At 40.2% G+C, this 15414-nt stretch overlaps 1 protein-coding gene across 1 annotated transcript in view; it reads left to right on the top strand.

Moving 5' to 3' along the window:
• Nucleotides 1-15414, top strand: part of SPATA5 (spermatogenesis associated 5) — a 164068-nt gene that overhangs the window by 33698 nt on the left and 114956 nt on the right. The window contains exons 12-14 of the mRNA XM_039722287.1: nucleotides 2320-2373; nucleotides 2740-2819; nucleotides 14546-14672. Of these exons, the coding sequence (XP_039578221.1) occupies nucleotides 2320-2373; nucleotides 2740-2819; nucleotides 14546-14672 (261 nt within the window). The remainder of the gene's footprint in view (nucleotides 1-2319; nucleotides 2374-2739; nucleotides 2820-14545; nucleotides 14673-15414) is intronic.

Raw genomic sequence — 15414 nt, 5'->3', positions numbered from 1 at the left:
CTGGAGTTGCTGCTTAATAGAGAGAAAAATGGAGAAAAACGTCATGTCGAAGCTTACAGCAAAAAGTTGCATTCAAAATAATTCTCTTTGAAACATTATAAATGGTATTTATTGCTTTGATGTTGCCTTCATCATATTTTAATGCTTAATTAAAAATAAAACTACAAGCATCTGAAATTATATTGTACCTTAAAGCTCAAATAGGGTAGTTTTGGGTTTAAGGGTTTTTTTGCTGAGACAAAAGAAAATGTCAGGCTGTTTGATGTTGGGTCATAGGAGAGGAGCACACAGTTGGCACGGATGCGTGTGATGTTGGTTTCCATGGGAATGCTGATGTGAATGAAGATTACTTATGGAAATAAGAGCATGAAAGAGAGAGTCCACAGGCTCCAAGGAAAAGTTAGTGAGAGGAATCTCTAATTGTGGCTAGAGTCTGTAGTGGTTTCTCATCATGACAGAGACCTGGATGGAAAGAGAGGACTCTGCTCTCATTCCTTAAGGATTTGTCTGTCAGGGCTTTGCTATCGGATTCCTCATCTGCCCTGGACAGAATTCCTCATCAGAACGAGGGCTGCTCCTCATCAGAACAACGAGGGCCCGGAGCAGCTGGACTGTCTCTGCAGTCTGGCCCTCACCAACTGCTGCATGCTCCTCATGGGTGGTGTCAATAGCAGCAAAAGGCTTTGTGCTTCTCTCTCTCACCTTGCTTTTTGTGTTTCTCTCCTCACCTTGTTTTTCCCTTCTCTCTCTCCTGTGTTCCTCGGTTTTGTGTCTGAATAATTCTGTTTCCACACAGGTACCCACCAGACTTCAATTTTGCAGTCGTTGGAGGCCTCCAGGTGCCATAACAGTTGCTTTAAGGGTGGATGTTGCTGAAAGAAAACAATGCTAATTGTATAACTTACCTTTCCTACAGGCCAGGCACACAGTGCTGGCCCTGTCAACCCTTACAGTGTAGCTTTGGCCTGTGTGGTGCTCTAGGTCTGGCTGCTGCACTCACCTGGTCCTTTGGATAAAGGACTACTCTTGGAAAAGAAAGAAATAAAAATGGTGTCTATGTCTGGCTGCTTTACTGATACCAGATAACCTGTGCTTTCATTTTCAGAGGGTATTATTTTTCACTCCTACATGACCACAGGTGTTTTCCAGTGTCAAGGTGAAGTCAGTGCATTAACTGTTCCTGCAGGAATGAAAATGAGCGTGAAGAGGGGAGGCTGCAAAAACCAGTGTGCTGCATTTTTAGAGTGATGAATCTGACCTGGGAACAAAGTCCAGATGGTCCCATTCAAAGAGGGCTTATAACAGAGGTTCTGTCATTGCCAGTGCACAAATGTGTGTCTGCCACACATTCTTAATTGTGACATACCTGCTGTTAAAGCTGCCCTATGCTCTGGGCTGAGTGTTACCTGAAGACACCCACAGCTGGGAGGAGGTGGTTCAGCTTTCTGACTGTGAAGGATGTTGTTTCTTCTGGAGAAATTACAAGGACACCTGTTGTTGCTTGGAAAATGGATTGGAGCCACTGGCTCTTCTCGTTCAGGGCAGCAGATAATGAGCCTTGTTTGTGGCTGCAGGTCAATGTTGATGCAAACCAGGCTGAAGTCAATGAGTCATTACCAGTCCCAGGAGAAGCTGAGACCCATTAGAAAGCATTATTTAAGCAGCCTATCCTACAGGATACAGCAGAACAGAAAATACTCTGAGAATTTGCCATTGTTTTACTTTTTATAATTTTAAGTACTTGTTCAAGACTGGAATGCTGACCCTGTGGTCTCCAGTCTGTTCCTGGTGGACAGGGCTGTGAGGATAAACAGGCACCACAGCAGCTGGCACTCATAATCCTGCTTGGCAGCCTCAGCAGAGGAGCAGGAATGTGCATGAGCTCAGACACTGAACAGCTCCCTTGCTAGGGATGGGTTTCAGGTGTGCTGCAGAGCTTCTTGAACCTGCAGAGTGTCAGGTTCAAAGAAGTGCTTTTAAACATTGTTTAAGTCACTGCTGTGGTTCTTTACTGTGATTTGTCCTTCTGGCTGATTTGCAGCCCCTTGGTGCTGTTGTTGAGCACTTTTAAGAACCTCACAGTATTTGTTTTTTTGGTTCATTCCATTTCTCATGACAACTAACCAACATGCATAGGTAGTAAAATAAATGGAGAAAGCTTAGTACAGGTAGAGGGTAAGTAAAAATGCACCCATTAGACTTAGAAATGAGAAAATCTCAGAATTTTTTGTAGCAGAGTGTGGCCAGTGTAGCACTGGCAGATTATCTCAGTCATTTTGTATACACATGTATCATGCTTTTGAATTTTCTATTTTTCAGGGGCCTGAGTTGATGAATAAATACGTTGGTGAGTCTGAACGAGCAGTGAGAGAGGTGAGAAAGGGTAGGGCTGTGGATCATGCATGTTAGATACTAAGCTTCCTTGGCTTTCAAATTCTTCTCTGCTTATGAGGTTACCATTAAACTTTCTGAAAAACTCCTTCTGGTGTAAGCTTAAAAAAGAAAACAAGAAAATGAAGCAGCAGGGATATTTAGCTTTCTCTTGTGTTGACCTAGTGATACATGTCGAATTTGGGATCCTGTGGCAGCTTTTACTACTGTTAAAAAAAAACCCAAGACAAGACAGGTTGATGTCTGTTACATGAGGCTCTGTCACTCTTGATGTGTGCAGGGGGTGATAGTGTACTGTAAATAGCTTCCTTGGCTTAAAACTGGGTATTTTATTGTTGTTTTTTGTAGATCTTCAGGAAAGCCAGAGCAGTGTCTCCTTCAATTCTCTTCTTTGATGAAATAGATGCCTTGGCAGTAGAAAGGGGAAAGTAAGTAATCGTGTTGCAAGAACAACAGATGTTATTTCCTGATAAATTATTCTTACACTGTACAAACACAAATTTATTTACCTTACTGGAATTATTTTATTAAATATCTTCGTTCTTTATACAGAAGGGTAATGTGTGACTTTTACTCAAGTCTATTTAACTTGGCATAAACAGGTAAGCTGATGGAGTTCATCCTTTCCCATCTCATTAGCAGGAATGAATCTACTGGTTCTCATGCTCTTAGGCTCTTTTCTGTGGTTTTACCTTTTATTTCCAGTAACTTAACTCCTTTCTTTTCCCAGGGTTGTTCCCCTGGCCTAATTTGGTGTCTCCATCAAGCAAACAGTAGGATCATAAGCTACATAACACAAATTTCCAAGGAGAATACTCATAAAACTAAATTTACACCTGTGTTTAAATGTTTTGCCAGACTGCAAAAAACATCATTAAAAGATTTGGGAACACTTGTGTCCTTTCATGTGTGACATTAAGAAGGGATTATTGTGCAAACAGCTAACAGTATTTTTTTTAATATCCTGCTTTATGATGGTTCCAAGAGATGTTTAGCTCGTGTCTGAAGTAGAATTATTGCAGTTTTTAGTGCCCACTACAGCATTTAAGATTTGACAGACTCTGTAAGTGGACTTTCTTGGGGGATACCTCATTATAAATGTAACTGCTACTTGCTGTTGCAGTAAATACATTTATCCTGTTTTATTGTGCATGAAAAGCTACCAGATAGGTGCATTATAAAGTATTTGTCCTATTTAAAGGCACATCAAAACTTCAACATTTTTCTGGGAAAAAAAGCTCCCTCAGCATCCCTACAGGTCCTTTTGTATTGCAAGAAGGATAACAGGTGTCATTTTGGTGTTTTGGTGACACAAATAAATTATTTGTGTCACAGGAGGTGGCATCACATGTAGCATAGAGCTGCCCTGTGAAGCTGCTAAGAAATTAACAGTTCTTATTGTTGAAAATGCAAAATCTGATTGAAGTTGTTTTCCTCAGAGTTCTTCTCATGTGTAGTGTGTGCAGCTGTGAAATTTGTGAGCTTCCTAGAAGTGCTATGCACTGAAGCAACAGAGAAATTACAAAATTGTTTGCTTGAATCAAGGCAGTGGAGGGGAAAAAATATCATCCCCTGCTGCAATTGTTAATGTGTTTAGCTTCCAGAACCAGCACTTCATCAAGATCAAACCCCTTGGAAAGTTAAGCCATAATACATTTTAAACAGTCTTTTCACACAGTGCCCTGGAGTTGGTGAGTTTGTTTGTTTGCTTTTTTTAGGGAACAAGCAACCTGATTTTACCTTACCTGGGACTGTCTGTGGGGTAGTAGGCCTGGCACAGCTTGCTGAAGAATGTGGTGTGACCTGCTGCAGTCGTGTTGTGCTGGAGACATCTGGTTTTGGAACTTTAAAAAGAAGAGGGTGGGACACACAAATATTTCATTGTCAAATCTGAACCAGATGGGAGGTAAAATATGTAGCAGAGTTCTCATAAAATTCATCTGAAATTAAATGGTGTAGGAAGCCAGACAAGGCACTTATTAGAAATGGCCCTTTTTTACAGGCTGACTTTGCACAGTAGGAATTTGCAAATGCACTAGAGATGCTAACGATTTGTGGCCTCTGGAGATCCATTTCCTGTACTATTACTGACCGTGCTGAAGTTTTCAAGGAAACACCTGTTTATATTGTCTCCCCATTCCCTCTGTTGGCTGAATTAGTTTTCTTTGCCTTGGCAGTGAAGAACACTCTGTGATACAGCTTTGTGAGAGTTTAAATCCTCTTGGTTTAAATCCTTGATAGGATGCTGTGGGCTTTGTGCAGAATGTGCTACATTCCATATCTCCTGGGTAGGCAGCCTCTCCTGATCCTGCCAGGGTATGTCCAGAAATCCAGAGAATCTGAAATTGTTAAGTTGTGGGAGTAATTTTACGTATAATTCTGATCAGAAATATAGATGTGAAATAACCTTGAGTAAATCACTCCATGCTTTTGTTCTTCAAAGCACCCTGCCAAGTATTCATTAACCCATTATTTAGATTTGACTAAAGCTTGTGGTTGTTTTGCTCCCAACCTTCACTAAACAATCCTTTCTCAGCAGCAGAGGCATATGAGCTAATAGATTTTGTAATTAAATCACTGTAGAGGTAGACAAAGAAAGCTAAGAATTTTCTTGTTTGGGCCATTCATAAGAACTCCTTTGCATCAGGTAGTGGATTCTGTCACTGCACAAGCCATTGTGCAAACACTGTGGCTGCACTCAGTTATGCCACAGTGTTTTATTTATTACACATTTCCAAGCCATAATTCATTCCATAATTGTAATACATCTAACACACTACCTAATGTAACTGTCTCATGTAGCAGTTTTGTTTTACAAAATCTCTTTGTGTGTGTGTGTTTGTTAGTTAGAGCTAACAATACTTTGAAGTCAGCAGAACTTATAGTAATTGCCATTGTTAATTGTCAAAAATGTTTATTTGGGAAAGATTATTTCTTACCCAGCCTGCTTAGAAGTTCTGTGTGTTTTATCAATGTGAACTAAGCTCCTGGATTTTTTTCTTGTCTGTCCACACCCTCTGTATTTTGCATGTAGTTGACACTTGATTAATACATATTAATCAAGGAATTATACGTATTAGTACGTACACTTCCTTGATTAATACATATTAATCAAGGAATTAAGAAAGTAGGCTGGATACATACCAGTTTTAAAAACAGTTTATGAAAATATAATCCTGCAGCTCTGAAGAAAAATAGTTCAATGTAAGGAGCAACTGCTTGAGATAAAAATCTGATTATCCTTGATGCAAGAAGTCGAGAGGGTGATTCTGAATGGTCTTGAATTTCTGGTGTGGTAGTGAGCTGTGTTCACTTCTGCATTTTGTTCTGTTATTCTGAGCTTCTAATGCTCATGGAGGATTTTTCCATCTCTTTCTGATTTATGTTGAGATGTTAGAGTAAGTTTAGAGAGAACTGAAAATGAAAAATTAGTGGCTCAGGGGCCTGACTGTAGAGAAAAAGGGAGGCATTCACCATGACTGTTTCTAAAGAAAAAATTATAAACCTGCAGCAGAAAAGATAGTACAAAGTCAGAGGTGTCACGTTGAGGTTTGAAGAGGACAAATGATTGAGAAGAAAAACTTCTTCAGTCACGCACCAGGAGAGGTGAACCATGAGATGCATGGAGCCTTTTCCTCTGCTTTGTGGTTCTAATTAGCATCTACTTGCACAAGCAGATTATGACTTTTTCTCTTCTTTCCCCATACTTTTGAAAGATGCTGTTAGGACTTTTTGTAGGACAGATTGCACTGAAGCAGGACTGGTCCAGATACAGCAGAGTGTGAGCAGCAGTTTGCCTTGAAGTAATCCCGTGCCTGCACAAAGCTGGGGAGGCTTTACAAATTACACAGCTGCTGAGAATTATGGGTATTTGTTACCCTCAGTATCCTGACCATGTAAAACCTAATTCTTCTGGCCATTAGGGGTTGCCAAGAGGGAAATGGCTTAGTAATTAGACTTGAAAGTGATGAATGAATGTGGGTCTGTGTAAATGCAGTGCAGACAGTCTGTTTGCTGAACTTCAGAAATCTCCGTGCTTTGGAAATGGGACATTGTTTATATAAGTAGGATTTTTAGGATTTTTCAGCAAGAGACATCCTTTTCTTGTTTTTCAGAAGCAAAGCATTTCCCCTTTAACTGCAAGTCTCTATAACATAGGATGGGAAATGCTGCAGACTGCTGTAAAAGGCACTGATAAATTCTGTTTTCCAAGGGGAAGGAAAAAAAAGACAAGGACAAAATCAGTACATTGCATTTGACTAATGGAGGCCAAAAGTTGGTAGATGAATGTTGCTAACCTTTTCAGAATGAGTGTAGAAGTGACAAGGTGAAGGGACTTTGGTACCAGTTCCCTGAAACCACAGCATGATGATGCTTTTTTTGGGAAAATATGTTATCCTGTATGCTGGGGGGAGGATAGACACAATTTAAAATAGTCAGAACCACTGAAAGACACATTGTTTTCACTTTAGGTATTAAAATCTTGGCAGTCTCAAGTTCTGAGGCTCTCAGGCTTTTAGAAGAACCTGTGAGGAACAGCATTTAGAGAATGAAGAACAGGGATAGTGATAAATCTCTGCCTTGAACAGGGATAGTGATAAATCTTTTTAAATCAAGGTATCTTTCTGGGATATTTTAGCTCATATTTATTTATCCCCTACTCTTGAACTTGTCATTGTATTTTAGTGCCTGTGCAGATTCCCTGATGCAATGGGCAGTGTCATTGAAAGAAGTTAGAGTGTTGCATCCAGTAATGAAACCCACAGGCTGAATTCTGTAGGGATGCAGCAAAGGGGAGAGGCTCTTGGCAGAAATCCACCTTGCACAGGGTAAATTAGCAGTACTGAAGCTGGAGGAAGTATTGTCCCGCTGATATTTCTCATGTAAAGACAGAAGAACATGACAAAGTATATCTGGAAGATATGGAGTTTCCTCCTGCCATCATTGTTGTGAGAGACCCAATTCTTGTTCAGCTCAGACAAAGAACTTTGTGTGTCTGGCCTTTGTTGCCACTGGTGTCCCTGAACAGGGGGATATCAGCTGATTCCCTACAATATCTGGGCTGTGTTTGTACGTGATGGAGAATTGAGGCATTCAAAATTTTTGTGACTGCTGTATGAATTCTTTAAAGTTTTGGAATTTGGTAGCCAAACAAATATTGTCTGGGGAAAAAAGCTGCATGCCTAGTGCCAGCTTTTTATTTTGGTAGAAGAGGAAAGTTTTGAAACAATTTTATATTACAGTAAAGCTTGTAATTGGTTTTGGGAGAGCAGTTTAAACAAATAGCATTACTCTTAGTTCGTGTGTGTATACAGTAAATGTCTGTCCCTTTAATTTTAAGGTAATCTTGTTAGTGCTTTTGGCTATCAAGAATCCTTTATCATAATGTGATTTTTATCATAATGTGGTTTTTAATCTGTGTTTCTTCCTTTTTGTTTACAAACCCCAATAATTTGTAACTTCCCAGCCTACATTATAGTTCGGCTATTTGAAGTCAATAGAGACTTTCATTAACATCAGTGAAAGCAGGACTGGATCCATAAACCCTTTTCTTGAAATCATCATTTTAATGATAGGCAGGAGGAACATAATTGTAACTAAAATTTATGAACAGTGAACCTATTATACATAAATATTGTTGTAATGAAATGAAATCCAGTCTAGTTAGTTACTTCTAGGTCCCAAATACTTATAGCTTAAACTGTGCTTGCTTGCCTGGTAGAAGTGATTGATTACAGATTTAAATTTGATTAACTTCCAGGAATGCACAGAGGAGAAATGCTGAGAAAAACAGAATGAAAGGAAGTGGGAAATTTACTGTGCATCGGGTGTGTGCTTGGTTTGGGGTTGTTTTTTTTATTTTGTTTTATTGCATTTTTTAAGGCAAGATCAGTGTTAGCAGAATAGGAGAACTCATGATGTTAGCATCCTTCCTGTGTCAGCCAGAAAGTGCCAGGGCAAGCTGCAAGTGTGGGCTAATGCCATTCTTTCATGGATGTGCATCTGGAATTAGCTGCAAGCAGATGGAAATGGGTGATGGATCACCACCTAGGCACTCAAGCATTTGGAGATGTGCTTGGGGAAAGCCCTCTGGAAGAAAGCCTGTTGATTCCAAACCTGTTTCAAGCTGGCTCCTTTCCTCCTTTTCTCTCCTTTCACTGTGTTTCATTTTTCTGGGCCTACTTCATTAACTTTTGGAAGCTGCAATAATGAGAAATTTAGGCGAGTGGAAGAGGCTGCTTGCACAACCATGAAGGATAATTAGGATGTGGCTGCAGCTGCCTGCAGGCCATTTGTTTCAAAGTCACCTGCTGACAGCTGAGCACTGTTTCCTGTTTTCACAAAGCTCATCATCTTTTTAGGAAATACAAGCTGGAGACCACTCAAGAGGTACTTGGAGTTCTTTAATTTTTTTGTGCCTTTCTAATGCCTTGCAAACCAAATTACATGAACTGCATTTAATCTGTGAATCAACAGTTGGCAAAACATTATTTTGGCATAGAGGTGACCATGAACATAAATAGTCTACCCAGACTGAATTTCCCAGACTTTGCCTAGGTTTCCTCTGGATATTTTCCTTCTGTATTTGAATTTTGTGCTTGAGAAGACAAGAAAGATATGAAAGAATGTAGTGGGTAATAGTTGATACAGGTGAGTACAGGACCTAAAAGCATCTAATTGTAAGGTGCTGATGGAGGGAAGGGTTTAGGATCATCTTCTTGCAGGGTTTTCCTGATCAAACAGGCAGGAAAATTCCCTCTCATGAGGAATGTTTCTTGTCTGAGCACTGAAAGGGCTTGTGTACTAGAATGTTTTGGGGTTTTTTGGTTGTTTTTGTTTTTTTCAATGAATAGTGAAGCCTTAAGTGATAATATTAAAGATTTCCATGCTGTATGTTGGTCTTAGGCTTTTTAACAACATCCAAGCCTGTAGTATCTGTAGTGGTCTGAATAGTGATCATTGAAGTTGTAGCATTCATATGCTATAACTTTCACAGAAGTAAGTTTGGCCCGGTATTTTTTTATATTTGACAGGTCTGCTTTTCCTGACTGGTGTGGTAGTGTCCATTCAGCTGGACAAAATGCCCCAGTGATGGAATTTTTGCACAAAATTTGATATCTGGGACCATCCTGCAGTTATTGTCTTTCTGGTAATGCTATTGGAGTAGATAATTTTTTTATTTTTCAAATGCTGTGGAAAACCTTAACCTGCCAAAGGCGTGTTTCACCCGAGTTCACGAGGGAGGGCAGTAAAAGCGTATGACAGTTAATTACGATCGCGGCAGGCGGATGGAAAAGCCGGGCTTGGCAGGTGCTCCTTGCTGACAGGTTCCCCCTGTGCAGCCCCCACACAAATGTCAGACTCAATAAAAATCCTTCAGGCTGTGCGAGCGAGGCGGCTCTCGCGTGGGAGTCTGCTGGCAGGGTGCTTCTGTATTTCAGGAACCTTTTACCTCTGTAGTTCACGGAGAGGTGGAGAGTCCTGCCAGGAGGGTCTATTTCAACCTGTTCAAATTTTTTTGATATCGAGCATTTTGTCATGTCAATGAGTTTTACATTTGTTTTGATATGAAATTATTTCCAGAGGTTTCAGTGAAAGGGTTATTTGAGACGATACCGAGTCCACAAGTATTTTTAAAACCTATAAATTTTGATTATGATTGCAATTCTTTTGTTTGGGTGGGGGGAAATAATAAAGCCAGGTTTTATCCATGTGTAAATCTTGCCTGATAGGATGTTTTGGGAGAGAAGGTGGGCTAGATTCCCTTGTCACAAAACTTGCATTATATATTTCAGCTATGTGGGGATTAATCCATCTGCTGTAATTTATCCTGGGTACTTCTCCTGAGGTCACTCTCTGACCTCACAACTCTGCCTGAGGTAGGGTCAGCTGTGCAGGAGAGGGGTCCTCCCAGACTTGCTCCTGCTTTTGCAGCCTCACAGTTGTTGTGATGTTAGCAGCTCTCAAAATATTACTGTGTGAAGATTTCCTGCATTTCCACATGTACAGTTTAGCAGTGTTATTAAATTAAGGTCCTGATTCTGAAGCCAAGGTGTTCCGACAGGCTTCGGTGCCATTGAAGTCAGTGGTGGGATAGAGAGTCATTGGTTCTCCTTTATGAGATTTAGGTGGTGCTGGAGACTTAAATGCATTTTTCAGTGAAAATGACATCTGGTGTTAGAAAGCCAGTGAAATGAGTATTTTTTCAGAAATGGCTCTAGATGGTCAGATGATGCAAATGTATGCTTGCTTTAGCTCGCAGTAGTGATGCTTACCAAATTTCGTCGTGGGGTGAAACCGCAGTGACTGCATTCTCAGACTGTTTTCAGTTTTCAAATATTAAAAAATCTGTTAGAAAAAGGGGAGGGGGGGAAGAAAGGAAATTAAATAAGTAAAAATGTACAAAATAAGAAGTTGCTGTCAAAAAATGCCTATAGCAGGAAGGCTAACAGATTTAGATGTGATTTCATACATCTGGTTATGTCTGGAAACAAAATCTTCTTGGCTTCAAGATCTGTATAAGCTAGTGAACTGTATGTACTCCTTGGTGCAGCGATAGGATCGGGCTGTGGTTGCTTTTATATCCCCTGGAAGAAGTATGAGAGTGGTTTAAGGTGTCCGGGGGGAAATTTCAGTGCCCACTGATACATGAATCCAGCTGGCTTGAATGGTCATTGGATATAGCCAGAGGAGATAGAAATAAAAGCTGTGGAGAGTCCTCTCCTGCTATATTGATTTTGGAGCTGGTGCTCCTGATCCATCAGACAAAGGCAGAATTAATTGAGATCAATTGTGAGTCTTTCGTAAACTGTAGAATACATGGTTTATTCTGCCAAAATTTATATTGGGAATGCCTTTAGCCAAAGTAAAATACCAAGAACAGGTTTGTCTTTCATATTCAGTGTGGATAGTCTTACCTGACAGGCTTCAGGAATCTTCTCTGGTGGTCAAGCTAAGTGCCTGTGCAGGAGTGCATGTGTGCTTTGTCTGAGACTGGTGGGATACTTCCAGGATTAGCTGGAATACCACATAGAGGAGAATTTCTGTTCTCTAACTGCTGTAATGACCTTCTCTACCTTTAAAAACTTCATTGAGGATTGTAAATAAAGTGGGGTTGGCAAAAAATTAAAACAACACATAGCCTAATGCATTTCATTAGGGCAACACCAGCAGTTGCCTGAAATTCTCATGCAGGCTCCTCTTTGCTCACACATTTTTTTATTTCAGAGGTACTTCTGGTTGGAGCACGGCTCCTGGTGCACACAGCCGTGCACACACATGGCCCTGCATGGATTATGTGAGGGGCTTAGCTCTGGCTGCCTGGATTTGCAGGCAGCGTGTTGACAGGAAATTAGTTTGTACCAGGACGTGCCTTTGGAGGACCATTTCCAGGCACTTGTGAGGATCACATCAACGTGTGGAGGTCAGGTGGAGGCGGGGGAGGCCAAGGCAGCCCCTTGGCTGGAAGTTGGTTTTGGCAGTGCCTCTGTGGGTCTGGACAGTTAATCGTGGTTTGTTTCTCTGGCTGCTGTTTGCGTCAAAACTCCGGGCAGCCTTAATGAACGTTGCCTGTGTTAATTTGGAAGCCTGGTGGGAAACCATGGGAAAATGGAAAATGGCATCCTCACGTGTCACCCCTGGAATTAACGGCTCGGGCAGCACCGGGGCTCTCGGAGCACACCGTGGCTCTGAGGCAGCTCCCAGCAGCTGGGGAAGAGTTCTCTCCCTGTGCCTGCCTGGGATTTTTATGGGGTGTTCTGTTCAGCCAAAAGCTAATTTCTTGTAGGCTGCGCTAAAATGGTGTGATAGCTTAGTGGACTATGTAAATAAAAGCACTGACAGTAGAAATCTGGGCTGTCATAGGAACCAGGCACTTCTTCACTTGATGCTGGTTTTGTTATTGATATTTTTTGCATGCAGGGACTTAAAATTGTTTAATTCACTTTTAAGAGATAATAAAGCCCTTAATAATGTCCTAGAAGCCCTGCTATTGTTTGAGCTGTATAATACCATGAGTGATTGCTTAACTGCAGTTTTCTGATGATGCCCTAACTGCATGGAAGTCTTTGCAATGTGCATTTCCCTGTGGGGATTTTTCTTAGAATAAACACTTCTTTAATGTGTTGTGGATTTTTTTTTTTTTGTAGTTAGAAGCTTGTAAGAAACGTTTACATTGCCAAAAGATGTAATATCCGTTCTAGCCACCTCTCTCTAAAATGATTTTTTTTTTTTAAGGAAACAAAGAAAAGTTTATCATCTCCTCCAAAGTCTTCTAGCTTCAGATCATCTCAAATAACGTTAACATTTTTGTCCCAGTTTTACAACTGTTTTTTCCTTTGCTCAGTCTATTGGATATAAAGTGGAGTAAAATTGAAACTTATGCAAGATGGGAGGCCTGGATCCCTACTGAGACTAGCTAATGTTACAAAGTTGATTTTAATTTCCTTTAAGCTGTGTGTCTTTCCAAAAGCATTTTCTATCCATGTCCAACACCAGAAGTGTTTTATCACACTCAGCCCTCTATAAGGCAGTGGGACTCTGACCCATGGGTACATTAGAAATACTCAAATATGGCTTGGGAATTTCCAGTGTGGCTGCAGAAACTCCAGAATCTGACAACCAGGTAACCCAAGTCCCTTCTCTAATATTTCTTAGCAACCTAAATATTTTACTCTCTTAGCCAACATTTGTTATAACTCCTTTAAGATGTTTTCCAGACTGGGTGTGATAAGTTCACTGTTTTGCTCTGGAAAATTGCAGAACTGGTTGTAGGATAGGAAAGTTAGGGGATTTATTTGGAGCTGTACAACAGTGATGGAGCCATTACTGTTGCTTTGGCTCTGGGATATCACTGTGGTCACAGGCAGGCTGGTGATGGGTGGCAGTGCTGCAGCAATATATATGTATAATAACTGTACAACTGAATTGTGCACTCTGATGGAAATAATCAGAGCACTTACATTTTAATGTATTTAATATTTTTATTTTTTGGAAAATGAAAAAATCAGGTTGATCGTACTGCACTTCAGGGAGTGTAGATGCCTGTTTATCTGTATAAGCCTTAAATAGAACTTCTGTAAAAGGAATTTCAAAATATTTGAGATTAAAAAATTATCTTAATCCTCTATAGATTTGGTCTTGTTTTAAATATCAGACTTCTTTTTGCTTGTTAATTTATAGGGATCCAGAAGAACTGGAGAGATTTTTCTTTTTCAAATTGAATTGAAAAGAGCCCATTTAAGGGTAGAGAAGTGAAACTTTCCCCTGTGCAGCAGAGGAGGGAATAGCCCTGGAAGAGCAGTCCTGTTAGTAAAAGGTGATGGAGGTGTGTGTCTGCCATCCACAGGGGAAGGTTGTGTGGAAGACAGTGAGGTTTTGGTGTGTGCCAAGAGAAGGATTCCCAGTTTCTGACAAAGGAGGATAAAACTCACATTTTTGGTACAATCTCCAGCTGTTGTCCCTAGCCTGCTTCAGTTTCCCAGCCCCTTCTCAGCAGAGGGAATACTTTATGCTTGTCTGCTTAGGTTTTTCATATATTGTTGATTTCAAAACTGGAGTTTTCAGGTTTTTTAGTGTTGGGTTTTTTCCCTGGTATCTGGAAAACAAACTGAGTTGAAGGACTGACAATGCAATTATGAGGCAGTTGGTCAACACTCCATTTATTCTCACGTGATGGAGAGAATATAAAAATGTAGAGCAATCTGCAAAACACATAACTGCCTGATTTTTTATACTGCATAGGGTGGTGTAAGCTCTCAATTGGATGGTGCTAAAAATGAAAGTTTGTCTGACTAGTAAAGAAGTGGCTTGAATTCAGTTTTCTTAAAAATGTTTTTTCCAGATACCCACATTGTGCTAAATTCTTTACAACTTCCATAGCAGGGCAATAAGTGGAAAAAAAACCGAAAAAACCCCAAATCTCAGTTGCTTTGCTGTATACCAAGAAAACCTTTGGAACTCAAATTCTCTGATTTGGTTTTACTCACTTCATATCACTGATGCTGTGTCAGAGGTTGAAGGCCAAAATAAATGTTGTGAAGAAATAAGGCAAAAAGTTGCATCCTTGTGAGCTGGAAAGAATAGTATCTTTTCCTTTCTCCTGTTTCTAGGAAGGCAAAGATAATGCTTTGATTTTTTTTTTTCTATAAATCAGCTCTTCAGGTGCTGGGAATGTAGCAGACCGTGTCTTGGCTCAGCTGCTGACGGAAATGGATGGGATAGAACAGCTGAAGGACGTGACAATTCTGGCAGCTACGAACAGACCGGACATGATAGACAAGGTACAAATAGATGCACTGTCTCTAGCCTGTTCCTCTTGAAAATACCAGATTTTGGTATAATTCCATCCTCTTTTACTCTCCAAACTGTTGTCTGATCAACTTAATGATGAAGAGTAGAAGTCTGGAAATGAAGACAAGGGAGAGGAATGGTTGATGTCCGTCACTTTTTTCCCCCCCTCTCTACAGAATTTTTAACAGAAAATAAAGTTTTATGGTAGCCTTAAATATATGTTTCCTAGAAGAAGCTTTCCTTAAGCCAAGCTCATTGAACTAGTGCAGCAACATTTCTGTCAAACTGCTGCTGTGGTTTTTGCTTCTGTTGTGTTTGTTTATGCAGGAGTTTGCTGGAGTTTTTTGGTTTCATTAGTTACTTCCTTTCAAGGATTAAGTGTCTCAGCAATTCAGTTACCAACTGTAAACAGGAAAATTTCTCTTCAAATTCCACAGCACCTCTGCTGGTGTGACAAGAGCATTTCAAGTTTGTGAAATCTGAAGGGTTGTAACACTTACTGCAGAAAACATGCAAGCACAAACCCAACCCAGCAGCCGTCTAGAAAATCCACTTTAAAACAGTTTACCATTGTGGTGTCTTCTCATAGCTAAGTGCAGTAGATGGATCAGTCCGAAGTGATTTCCTTTAAGATATGATTTGTAGTGTTGGTAAGATTCTTTATTCCACAGCTTTTCGCCTTCACAACATTATTGAATTTGATGACACATTAATTAAGTTTTTATTATCTTT

This window comes from Passer montanus, unplaced genomic scaffold (assembly GCF_014805655.1).
Source record: "Passer montanus isolate IOZ18808 unplaced genomic scaffold, ASM1480565v1 scaffold108, whole genome shotgun sequence".
In the NCBI taxonomy this organism is placed as follows: domain Eukaryota; kingdom Metazoa; phylum Chordata; class Aves; order Passeriformes; family Passeridae; genus Passer; species Passer montanus.
Note: the sequence above shows the minus strand (reverse complement) of the source record. Positions and strands in the feature narration are given on the sequence as shown.